Genomic DNA, 13700 nt, shown 5'->3' on the forward strand with positions numbered 1-13700 from the left:
CTAGCTTCACCTAGTGGCTAACTATTAATGGTATTGAATATTGGAGGATGTTGTAACCTGGGTTCTGCCCCCTGAGTTGCTGGTTTTCGGTGAAGAAAACATACCCTCCCTGCCATTCCTCTCTTCTTCCCTTGTAAAACACTCAGACCAATCTAGGTTATTGTTTTTTTAATCCAGTGATTTTATTCAGCTATTTGGTTATAATTCATATTGAAAGTTCATTTTGGTTTTGTAGGTTATAGGAAAACATGACTTTAGGATGTTGGCCCCACAGATCTCAGTGACTTTTTCCACTGATTTTATTATTACATATATCTTAGAACGAAAACCAACCAAAAAGATTCCCATTGTGATACGTGTAGGGTCCAATGATCACAGAATTTGAGATCTGGAGGGGACCATACCCATCTAGTTCAACCCATACCTAAAAGGAATTTCCACTATATCATACCCAACAAGTGTTCTGTCCGGCCTCTGCTTGATGTCCCTCGAGGAGGGGGAACCCGACACTTTCTGAACTCCACCATTCCACTTTCTGGCTCTAATTATTTTTATTAAGCCCAAGGCAGTCTTTTTGCAACTTTTACCCATTGCACCCCATTTTGACCTTTAGGGCCAAATAAGTCTAATCCCTTTAGATACTTCAAAATGGCTGTTGTGTCCCCCTCTCAGTCTTTTCAGGCTAAATATCTCCATTTTCTTTAGTTCATTCTTACTTGGAATAGACTCAAGAACTCTTAGCACCCTGGTTGCTCTCTTAGACCATCTGTCATTTATCAGCATCCTACTTGGAAATTGTGTCCAAAAGGGAATACAGTACTGTAGATGAGATGTGACCAGGCCTTCCCAGCTTATACTTGATGATATTTGGGGCTTCAGAATAAAACTCTACATTTATCTCTGCTGGATTTTATCTCATTAGATCCATTCCAGTACTGTAGCCAATCAGGATTTTTTTGGGTCTTGACTTGGTCCGCAGTGTTAACTATTCCTCCAGATTTTGTCATCTGCCAGTCAGCCATGACCTTGCCATCTCTGCCTTGATCTAGGTCATTGATAAACATGTCAAAGAGGGCCTAGCACAGATCACTGGGATTGATGCTGGTTCTAAATCCATCCGATTATGTTATTGTCTACTCCACGCCTTCTCCGCAAGAGTGGTATGAGATTATTTATCAGAAGTTTTGCTGGAATCTATGTCCATAACATTTCCCGTGAGAAAGGGAAATGAAGTTGTTCAGGTGCGACTTGTGCTTGATAAAGCCATGCTGCCTCATCTGGATTCCAATTCCTCGTCTAGATGTTTACCAACTATCTCTTTAATAGTCTGTTCTGTTTAGCTTATAGTTATAGAATCTTCTCTCTTCCCTTTTTAGAAAATTGCAACATTTGCCCTTCTCCATTCTTAGGTACCTTTCCTGTTTTACACAGCCTTTCCTATATCACCAACTGTGGCTCAGAAGTCACAACTGCCCCTTCTTTCTGGACCTGAGGATGTAGTTGATTTGGCTTAAGTGATTTGAATTTCTCAAGGGCACCTAGGTGCTTTCTCTACCTGGCATGCAAATCACCTCAGATTCTTTGCAAAAATGCAAGTATGTATAAACTTTGGTATGCCATAATAAACTGAAAAGACTTCCTGGCAAGAGATTTTCTCTTGAAAGACCAGCCTATCTTGAATTAGGAGAAAGTTGTTTTTGGGTAGAAGATTGTTATTTTATATCTTCTGCAACTCAAGAAGAAAAAGAGGGGCATAATTGGGTTTCAGTACAGTCAATAAACATTAAGTATTTACAGTGTGCCAGGCATTGTGCTAAGCACTGGGAATACAAAGTCAAATGACAGTTTTTCCTCCCAGGGAGCTTACATTCTAATAGGAGAGACAGCGTGTAAAAATGACGTACAGACAAGCTAGGTAGGGTAAATTGGAGATAATCAACAGAGGGAAGGCACTAGCATTATGGGAAATTGGGAAAGGTTTCTCATAGGAAATGTAATTTTAGCTGGCACTTGAAGGAAACCAAGGAGGTGTGGAGATGAGCAGTGAAAGCGTTCCACGTATGGTTGGATGTATGGGGGTCAGCCAGTGAAAATTCAGTGAGTCACAAATGGTGTGTTCTGTATGAGGAATAGCTAGGAGGCTAGTGTCACTGTATGATCGTGTACTGGAGGGCTGAGTAATGTGTAAGAAAACTGAAAAGGTAGGAGGGGACCAAGAAGATCATTTTGACTGCTGAGTAGAAGGTAGACTGGAAAAAGGAAATATTTGAGTTAGGGAGACCAAGCACAATTAAAAATCTGCCATATTGCCTTAGATCATATATTAATTAAGGGTCCTTCAGAATAAATTATGCATTTTGTCAAAATTCATAGGATCATGGATCTAGAGCTGGAAGGGACTTCAAAGCATAATCATGATGTAGGATTTAATTTAATCTAGATCCTCTGACTCTATAACTAATGCTCTTTCCACTGTACCTTACTGGTTCTCTTGTCTCACATTTTTTATTTTGGAAGATTAAATGTAATGGTTTAAATGGACACGCTTGCCAGCATGGCTTATGGAACCTCTCAGCCTGACCATAACAAAACGTGTTGCCAGATTTTTCAGGGTTAGGGCCAGTTTAATTTTTCTGCCTTTCATAGTGTTTTTCATTTTTAAAAAAGAAAAAAAAACTCTTTAGACATTGGTATCCCTAGCCTGTGTTGTGTATCTGTGCGTGGGGTATGGAGTGCTTATAGTAGATAAAAAGCCCATCCACTTCCGGAGTCAGAAAGACCTGGAGATACTTAAGTCACTTACTTAGTACTCAGCAGCATACCGGGTAGCTCATAAGACTGGGACTTGCAGATTGGTAGATAAGAGTTTACTCCATCCAGACACACCCTGGTCCCTCTCCTTCCCTTGCAGAGAGAGAGAGAGAGAGAGAGAGAGAGAGAGAGAGAGAGAGAGAGAGTGTGTGTGTGTGTGGTGCAATATAGTGCAAATGTAGATATAAATGTTTATGTTAATACCTTTGTGTGAGAATTTCCCTCAGTACACACAGAACAAACCCAAACCCTCTAGTCTGTAATTTAGTAAGTTTAATATTTAGAAGTTGCTGTAGTCTTGTTGATTAGGAAGTAGTAGAGAGAGAATGATATGAACTGTATTTTGAACTCAGACCTTCCTGACTCTTAAGTACAGTATTCTCTCCACTGTCATGCTTTTTCTATAGAGATTTAAAATGAAACTCTTGTGCTTTATTTTGGGAATAGGCCTCCTTGGACTCAGGTTGCTTTGTTCTCTCTATAAGAGGTTAGAGAAGTGGAGAACTGCTAGGTCACAGTGTTGTTTGGTTTGTTAGTTATGTTCACTGTATCCCCTGTATTTGCTTGTTTTTCTTACAAAGGAAGGTTTAATTCTGAATGGGTTTTTTTCCCCCTCTGGCGATGACTAAAAATAAATGTGATGCCTTGCATCGATATCCATGTATAATAAAAGCCACTTATATACATTTCTTTCTCTGTCTTCATATTTCTTCATAGTAATTATTTTATTTAGTAGATAATTAAATTAAACTGGTAGAATTTGCTGGTTGTGAATTACCATTGCAGATGTTTTGGACTTTTCAGAGGATTCACCTGGTGTGCCTGGAAACATAAAGAAGACCACAAATAAACAAGGAGATAAATCAAAGGAAAACACTAGGAAGATTTTTAGTGGCCCCAAACGAGTAAGTACTATTGGCAATTTTGTTTATTCTTTGAAGTCCCCCTCTTTTTTTTTTTTTGCTTTGCTTTTTAAAGAAAAGTTCAGATCTCTAAGAAGCTTATGTTATAGAATAAAATGTTTTGCATATGGTTCCTATAGATATGACAGAATTTTTAAAATAGAGAAGCACTTTTTTGCTTAAAATTTTAATTTGTGACATTTTTTCCCCAGTCTTATTGAAAAAGACTAGAATATGTGTGATTTTATGTCTTTTTTCCTGTACCTTTTTATGCCAGTTTCCAAAAATGTTGTCTGAGTAATTCCTCACACATAACTTGTTTGGTGCTTATAGAACATGAACTATTCATTTGGCTTAGGGAAACATGGTCATTGATTAATTGTAGAATCATGTAAGTAGATGGGGAAAAAAGTAGTTTTCTGCATTATACAATGTATAATATGTTTGTGTGAACATGATTGTAGAGCCCTATGTAAATGTTTTTGTTTTTTAACAGGGGAGGTGTGTGTTAAAGGCCTGTCATTATTGGTCTTGGAAAGCTTTAAGTGACCAAAGATACCAATTTATATTGACACCCTTTCTTCAGATGAGGTTCAGTGAGCTATTCAGGATCACATAGCATTTTCATGCGCTTGAGGGGGTGTGTGTGTGTGTGTGTGTGTGTGTGTGTTGAGAGATACATACGCTCTGGTACACATATTAATGACATTTCAAATTAGTTTATTGGACTACATAGTCTTTAAGATCTTTTTCCAGCTTTTAAATGTATTTGCTACAGTACTTTTCATTTAATATTTAAGATAATATATTTGGGGCGGAGGTGGGAGGAGGCGATTATTATAAATGGTTTAGAAAGCAGTGTTTAAAATTAGTTTTGGTTGAAGAATCGTCTTAGTTTAGGCCTTGAATAAAATAAAATGGGCATCTGAATAGTATTTTTAAAATATTAAATACAAAATATCAGTGGTACATCTTTAGACTACTGTTGAATCATTAAAAGTTGTGACTTTGGGGGCAGCTAGGTGACTCAATGGATACCGGCCCTGGAGTCAGGGAACCTGAGTTAAAATCCGACTTGAGACACATAACACTCACTTAGCTGTGTGATTCTGGGCAAGTCACTTAACCCCAATTGCCTCACTCCCCCCCAAAAAAAGTCATGACTTTGCAAAGATGAGGAATTATGTAGAATGTTGTATGTTTTGGCAGACATGGTCAATATGTTGGTTTTTTCAACTCTTTACAAGGGATACCTTGTTACATATCAGTGACTGGGATATATTTGGAAAGGAATGTGATACAAAAGCAAAAGGTATCGCTAAAAGTAAGAATACTTTTTTTTTTTTAGTATATATCTGCTTAAGTATAGGAAAGAAAATAATTCCACATAAAGGGCTTGAATAGCAAAAATTATACTTACATTAAATATCAAAACCAAGTTCCCCATCCAAAAAACCCCAAAAACCCAGCTTGGTATTGTTATCATTCCTTTTGATATATCTAAACAAAAGTCCTAATTGCTATAACTGCAGTGATATTATTCTGGTCATGAGTAATAGAAGCCATATGCTCTATATGTAGTCCAGAAAGGGGGAGGGGGTGCTTTTTGTTCGTATATGCATACAAACATTGTTTTTGAGTATGGTCTCATGGTTTCTATTTTCCTCATAAGAAGAAAAAGTTTACTTCTTTTGTTATGTCCATCCCCCACATTTTAATAAATGAAGAATCTGATTAAGTTAAACTTTGGCTAGTGGTAAAGGCAGAATCAGAAGACACATGATCTCCTGCTCAATCCAGTGGTCTTTCTGCTGTGCTTCAATGTCTCTCCTAAAAAATGCTTTATGAGTTTTTATGAAAGCTCCAAGAGGTCTTTGTAGCTCCCCTGAAGGGTAGTTTCAGTTGTGTGGTGACACATCTGGTTTAAAAGGCCTTTAAAAAATCAGGAATTAGAAGCCATCTGGTAGAAACTGACATCTAATGAGGATATAGACCATTCCTCTACCTTTAAAAGTAGGGCTTTTTGCTCTGTGGCATACAAGTAGTAGGTTAAAATATAAAGAAAACAAAAAGGTTTAAATTGTGGTTGAATTATGGGATGGTACAACAACAATACTAAGAAACAGAAAGGCGCCTACTTTAGAAAACATGGAAGAAAATATCCAGCTAATAACTAGATATGGGTAAACATGGAAAATTAAAAAAAAATACATAAGAATACATTGTGGTAAAACAAAAGAGATATGAGAACTGAAAATTAACTAAGATTTGTGTGGAACGAAGAGGGAACATCTTTTTTGTTCTTTTTTTTCTTCCGTTCTTAAGATAAGAATTTGTTCTTAATCAGTTTGTTTTTCGTGCACAAATAAGGACTAGGCCTGATTTTGGGGGACTTCAGATTCAGTAGACTTCTCTATTAATATAGAATGGTACTTTCTCTAACATTTAGAATCAGAGTTGCTTAGAGCACCTATAATGGTTAAATAACTTTAACCCAGGTCTTCTTGGCCTTCTACCCAATGTGACATGCTGTCTCATTCATAAAGAAAGGAACTGAAAAAGATCTATTGAGAAATTTTGGTCAGGATACTTCATGATACTATAGAGGATCATAAAAGGTGGAGCTGAGCAGATTATAAAAAATAATCTCTGAAGTCTTTACCCACTGCTTTGATATGACCTCCCACTAAGCTGGATTAGAGCTGTAGCTTTATTTCTTAACTGAAAGACTCATTGTCTATTTCAGTAAGGATAACATCTAAAATAGTCATGAGACAATTTATTAAATAAATCTGTGAATATACATCATCTTGATATGAAAAACTGCCGGAAAAAAATCTATTGTAACACAAGAGAAGTAATTTCCATTAACATAGCTTCAGTTTTTAATTTGTTCTCCTGGTTTCTTTTTTATTATTATTATTATTTTTCAGTCAGCAAAATCAACCTTCTTTATCTCCCTTCCCTGTCAGCTAAGAAAAACAAAACCTCTGTTACAGACAAGTAGTCGAGCAAAACAAATATCCGCATTTACCACTTCCAAAAATTTTATCCCATTTTGTACTTTGAATCCTATCAGTAGATGAGTAACATGTTTGATCATGAGTCTTCTGTAATTATAGTTGATTAATAAACTGATCATTGAGCTCCAAGAAAGTTCTTTGTCTTTACAATATTGTCATTGTATATAACTTGTTAATCTGATTCTGCTCACCTTATTCTGCATCATTTCATACAAGGTTTTTCTGAAACCATCTTCATAATTTCTTACAGCACAATAATATTCCATCACATTCATATCCCATAACCTGTTCATTCATTTCCCCAACTGAGGGGCATTCCCTCAGTTTCCAGTTCTTTGCCACCATAGAAAGAGCTACTTTAAATAAACATTTTTGTTTATCCTTAATTATTGTTTATTTTACTTTGGACATTCCTTCTTTAATTTCTTCTCCCTCTTACTCCTTTCTCCTCTAACCTTTACCTCCTTTTCCCGATTAGTATTTCTGTAGCCAACTCTTTTGTGTTTTCTTCCGTTTGACCAGATGATGGGCCTGTTCTTTTTTTTTTCTTGAAAAGATCATTCATATAACTTTTATTTCACTTATATCAACTTAATACTCGTGTTCTTAACAATTAGGAATGTTCTGAAAATTTCATAAGACAGTAAACAAAGCTAGTCATCATTTCGTTTCCCTGTTAACTTTTTATAGCATATTCGTGTTTGGTGACTATCCAAAAAAATCACAAAAATAAAAAAATCTTTTTTAAAAAAATAGTTTAACCATATGGGTTTTTTATATAATGAATTTATGAATATCAAGTGTTTCATTTTTATTGCATTTTTTTTGTGTGTGGGGGGGTGAGGCAATTGGAGTTTCTGCCCTTCCACAGAGTAAACTGTCTTAAGGGACATTTTTGCACCTGTAGTCATAAGTGTGTAGTTGTTGAGATTGTGTATTCCAGAGATACGTATGGCATGGCATGTAATATCTATGAGGCATCTGTTTCTTCCACAGCCATGAATGCTTCAACCCGAAAGAACCATGATAATTTATTCCCCTATAGTATTATGTTCAGTTTGCTGGGTAAGTTATTTTTGCCTATAACGATATTCTTTGCCTTCTGGAATATCATTTCAAGCTCTCCACTTCTTTGTGTTGGTGGTTGCTACATCATATGGTGAACTTGACTGGATCCTCAGTACTTGAATTCTTAATTTCTGGATACTTACAGCACTTTTTATTTTTTTAATTTTTGACCTAGATAGAAGATTTTGGGTTTTGGCTCTGTTTTTGGAAGTTTACATTGTGAGGTTTCTTTGAGGAGGTTACTGGTCATTCCATCCTATTTCCATTTTGCCCTCTGGTTCTAAGAGATCTAAACAACTTTCTTTAAAGATTCCTTGAAATTATTTCAAGTTTTGTATACCAATATTTCTTAATAAAATAGTTTAACTCTTTTGGTCATGGTGTGCAGATATGATTCTTAAATTTTTTCTCAATCTGTTTTATAGGTCAGTTGTTTTTGCCCTGAGATCTTACATTTTTTTTCCCAATCTTTTGATTTTGTTACTATTTCATGTTCTTTTATGGAGTCATTGGCTTTGGTTTATAGTCCATTCTACTTTTCAGCGGTTTGTTGCTTGGACAAGGTTTTGTACGTATTGTGTTAAGCTGTTAATGCCCTTTTAAATTTTTTCTTCCATTGCTCTCATTTCTTTTCTGATTTTTTTCCTCCAGCACTGCTGTTTAGTTGGTTTTTTTTTTTATAATTTAAACTTTTAACATTGTAATTGAATTTTTGCCCAAGCTCTGTTTTCCTTTCAGGTTTTGCTTGTAGGTTAGTAGATGTTTTGGAGTCTTCTGGTTTTGTATCTTGAGAATTCTGTTACTGTGACAGGTTTTTATGGTGCAATTCTTTTTTTTTTTCTTTTGCTTATTCTTCCAGCCTACGTCCTGACTTTAGACGGTATGTTAGGGCCAGGCTGAGTGTGCTGTTAGTGAAAGCTCAGGCTGAAGGAGCTGCAAGCTCTCAGTGCTTTCCAAGTAATCTGATCCAGCGTAAAGTCTTGATTGTTGCTCCCTGGTCTGAGCTGCATCACTGCTGATGTGTTTGTACTCAGTCCTGCTGCTTGTAACTTTCAATCAGGATTGGATCTGGAGCATCTTCTAGATCTTTTTCCGTTGTGCTTTATCTTGTTAATCCACCGTCTTGCTCCATCATTTTCTGATACTTGTATGATTTTGAAGGGGGATGTTGATATGGTCTGAGAGATGAATATAATATTGGGACTCCAGAACAATGGTTTCTTGAGATGATGGGCAGGCTAGAGTAAACAAAAGATATCATTAAGATCAGTTGTGTCCAACTCTTTGTGACCCCATTTGGGGTTTTTTGGGCAAAGATACTGGAGTGATTTGCTGCTTCCTTCTCTAGCTCATTTTAATGGATGAGGAAATTGAGGCAAAGAAGGTTTAAGTGACTTGCCCAGAATCATACAGCTAGTGTCTGAGGCCAGATTTGAACCCAGGAAGATGAGTCTTCCTGACTCTGGCCTGACAGTATCCACTGTGCCACCTAGCTACCCATTTATCATTAAGATAAAGTGTTGCTATGTATATAGCTATATCGAATTGCTTGCCTTCTCAGTGAGGTGCCTGGGAAGGGAAGGAGAAAGGGAGAGAATTTGGAACTCAAAGTTTTAAAAACATTTGTTAACAATTGTTTTTTATATGTAATTGGGGAAAAATAAATACTTTTTTAAAAAAGTTAAAAGTGTTGCTATTTTGGGAACAATCCACATGGAAAATATATTTCCATTATGTATCCATTGGAAACATAATTGACCTCTAGATATGCACAATGACCAGACATTGAAATAGTTTATTTAAATTTTTTAAGTAGCAGGGAATTTTTTATTAACCTATCTCTCCCATTACCCCCTTCATCATTGAGTAAATTTTTAAAAAAATTTCTCATTATATATCTACATGGCCCAGCAGAAGAAATTCCCTCATCAGCTATGTCCATAAACATCTCATTCTGCATTTTAAATTCATCACTTTCCCATCAGGAGGTGAGTGGTGTGGTCCATCTTCATTCTTTTGGACTTGTGGCTTATTGTTGCACAGACAAGTGTTTCAAAGTTTTTTCTCATAATATTATTATATAAATTATTCTAATTCTACTCACTTCACTGTCAGTTCATAAAGTTAGCATAGTATTACTCTATTACATTCATAAGCTATGATTTCTCTATCTATTCCCCTGGATTTTCAATTTTGGGTTGCCCCAAAAACAGTTGCTGTGAATTTTTTTTTTTTTGGTACTTATTTCTTCTTTGTTCTCTTTGGTGTATGAATCAAATAGTGATACGTCTGGGTCAAAGGGTATACACTCTTTGATGACTTTGTGGCATAGTTACACATTGTTTTCCAGATTGGCTGAACTAATTCACAGCTCCATAAGCAGTGCGCTAGTCCCACATTCCCTCCAGCATGCCGTTTTCCTCTTTTCATATCTTTGCCATTTTGATAGGTATGAGATGGAATCTCACAATTGCTTTAATTTGCATTACTATAATTTTTAGTGATTTGGAGCATCTTTTCATAGGATTGTTGATAGATTGAGTGCCTCTTTGCATATCTTGAAGTTTATCTTAATCTTATAAGTTTGAATCAATTATATATATTAGAGCTTTAACCCCCCCCAAAAAAAAACTTCTGAAGATTTTTTTCAGTTACCTGTTTCCCTTCTACTTTTTACCACATTAAATTTATGCCGAAATGTAAAATTTTATGTAATCAAAACTCACCATTTTTTCTTTTCTGTAGCCTTTCTATCACTTCTTTAGTCATGAACTCTTCACCATTCATAGATTTGAAAGGTAATTTCTTTTTGTTCCTCTAATTTGTTTATGATGTGACTTGGTTTGGGCGGGGGGGGGGGGGGGGGGGGGGGGGGGGGGAGGCGAGGCAGTTGAGGTTAAGTGACTTGCCCAGAGTCAGGCAGCTAGTGAGTGCTATGTGTCTGAGGTCAGATTTGAACTCAGGTCCTCTTGACTCCACTGTGCCGCCATATGATGTGACTTTGTGTTTAAGGTCATGTATTCTTTTGGATCTTAATATATTGTGTAAGGTGTTGGTCTAAACCTACTTTCTGCCAAACTACTGTTCAGGTGATAATTTTTTACCATTTCAGGTGATAATTTTATCTGGCTTCCTGTCCTAATATAAATATTTCCGTAGCTGCTAAATTTGAGATGAAGATTGAGTTGTTCTCAGAAGGTAGTTTTCTCTTAAGCATCGTATGAAGTATATTAGAAGTTATTGGGAAAATATTTGGATCCTTTGAAAGAAAAAATGTTTTCTTTTTGATGAAATAGCAAGTATAACTTCAAGAAACCAGTATTTTGGTTTTTCCACTGGTAAAAAGAAAGTACTGGGAACATCAGTGGACATAATCTTGAAGACACACTAATTTTAGTTTGCCTTATGAAAATAACCTTATTGTCCCACACTTCTCCTTCAAAAACATACACGCGGAGCAGGTAGGTGGTGCGGTGAATAGAGCACTGGCACTGAAGTCAGGAGGACCTGAGTTCAAATCTGGTCTCAGACCAAACACTTGACACTTATTAGCTATGTGACCCTGGGCAAGTCACTTAATATCAGTTGCCTCAAATAAACAAACAAACAAACAAATAAATAAATATTGGAAGCAAAACAAAAAAAACAAACTTGCACAAATTGCTGTCTCTCTCCAGCATTGAAGTATTGTAGTTCCTAATTCTAGAAACAACTATTTCCATAATACCTTCTTTCCATTTTCTCCTTTGCTCTGTTCATTGATTTTCTGACTGTGCAAAAGTTAAGCGGTCATTAACTATAGAAGTGAAAAGTATTGAACCACAGGTCTGTTGCCTCCTAATAGCCTTGAGATCTGATACTCATAAAAAATGTTTGCATCTTTTTTGAGGGGGGTGGGATAGGAGTGAGCATTGTCATTCCCGTTATATTTTCTCACCTGTTATCCACACATGTTACCTGGTTAACTAATCAAACTAGTTGTTTCTTCCTTCACAATCTATATAGCAGGATTCATTTGTCCTGGTTTGGAATATTTAGCAATAAGATGTCTAGTAGAAATGAAATATGCATGTGAGTGTGTGTGTGCGTGTGCAGTATTGAGGTTTTAAGAAAATTATACCATGCTTTTTAAATTAGAAGGTGATTTATTTAGTACACATACACATTCTGAAAGTTTTAGATTATGTAAAATTATATGTGTTTAAATGTGTTTGGGGTGTGTGTGTATAAAATTTTACATGATCTACAGTCTTCAGAATAAGCCTTTTGTTAAAATGGCCCTAGTAAGAGTGTTTTGAATGGAATTTTGATTTAACTAAACCAAATATTCTTGGGCATTTAGAATATTCTGAGCAAAAATATTCAGTATTTAGTGAATAAATCATGTTACTATATTGTCTTTTCTAATTTAATTCATTTCAATGTACACTGAAACCTGTTTATGATGTGTTCTAAAGCACTCTATCAATTTGTTCATTTGAAATATTGCATTATAATGGAATTTCACTTAGAATTTTTATTATTGTTGAATGGATTAGAGAATATCATTATAGTGAACCATTAGTGAAGATTAATATCTATAATATGTAGCATCTATATATTAACAACTATTCTGGACATCAGCTATGACTGTTGGCAGTGTCTTTTATAGTAGAGCAAAATGAAGTAGTTCAGGTAAAAGAGAATCAAGACTAGAATGAGGATAATCAGAGTAAAATAAAAAATGTGTTCCTCTTTGGGAATGGATTGTGAGCTTGAGGAAAGATTGAAGATGAGAATGAGTAGGGAAATTCCTGGAGGGGATTTGACATCAAGGACAAAAATGGAGGGATTCATTTAGGCATAAAAATGGGAGGAGATAGTACCTTATCCTTGGAGAGACGTTGGGGTCAGGATTTAATAGAAAGAGACTGGAGGCATAGGCAGGAGTGAAAAGCTGGGAGATTAGAGGGACAGGGGAGTGTGAGTAATAGAACAGCTAATATTGTCAGTTGTGGTCAGATGTGGGTACACAGAAGCTTAATAAATGCTTTCCGGATTGGGATCTGAATGGCTCAGTTTGAAGGGTGGGTATTTGTTTGAGATTTTGCTAATTGACCTTTTCAAGGTCTCCCTGATCCCTAAGACAATGTGTCTTTCTCATCCATAGAGCGTCTGGCTCCTCTCTCTTCCAGTAATTTTTGCATTTTTGTTCGTCCCTAGGGAAATGTCAAGATAGAAACTAATTAATAATAGTCACAGCAAGTTTAAGAATTGTACTTCATTTATCATTTCTAAAAGGTATAAGAAAAAGAAACCCTTAACCTTGATTACAGTAAATAAAAATATTTGCTGAACCTTGTTTCCCAGTGTAAAGGACTTGTGGGACACTTAATAAATTTGGTCATTTTTCTTCCTTGCTCTATACCTTAGAAATACATTCATTTCTAGAGTGATTCATGTTTCAAATTGTGAATGACATGCTGCTTTTTTCACTGTCCTGTGTCTTATACCCAGGAAACATTACTAACTTCATAGTCAAAGATCTATGAGGTGAGACATCTTCTTTTAACAGACTTGTGATTTGATTGGGAAGTAAAGCTCTTTGACTAACGACTTCCCTGCTAAAATATGGCATCACATATTCCAATGAAGACCTTTAAGTCAGAAGATAAATGAGATTAATAAGAAGTTGTTTTAAATTAAATACTGATTTTTTTTTGATAGCAGCTTTAGCGCAGATATGGGCATAGGAGAAAGCATAGATAATTTCTTGGAAAAGAATAAAAAGATAAATCAAAACTGGAGCCTGTTTTAAAGATAACAACACTTGTTTTCTCATTAGAGTATATTGAATCTCAGAGATAGCTTTGAGGGGCGGGGGTGATGGATGAAATGGGTCACTCTGAGCCTAGAC

The 13700-nt window shown here is 35.9% G+C and overlaps 1 protein-coding gene across 4 annotated transcripts in view; it reads left to right on the forward strand.

Annotated features, from left to right (window-relative positions):
* Nucleotides 1-13700, forward strand: part of WAPL (WAPL cohesin release factor) — a 104859-nt gene that overhangs the window by 33563 nt on the left and 57596 nt on the right. For 3 of the 4 annotated variants that reach the window (XM_020994577.2, XM_078150774.1, XM_020994575.2), the window contains exon 5: nt 3598-3716. In XM_020994577.2, the coding sequence (XP_020850236.1) occupies nt 3598-3716 (119 nt within the window). The remainder of the gene's footprint in view (nt 1-3597; nt 3717-13700) is intronic. The other variant, XM_078150773.1, reaches the window with a different exon arrangement.

This window comes from Phascolarctos cinereus, unplaced genomic scaffold (genome assembly GCF_003287225.1).
Source record: "Phascolarctos cinereus isolate Bilbo 61053 unplaced genomic scaffold, phaCin_HiC Scaffold_3;HRSCAF=262, whole genome shotgun sequence".
In the NCBI taxonomy this organism is placed as follows: Eukaryota; Metazoa; Chordata; class Mammalia; order Diprotodontia; family Phascolarctidae; genus Phascolarctos; species Phascolarctos cinereus.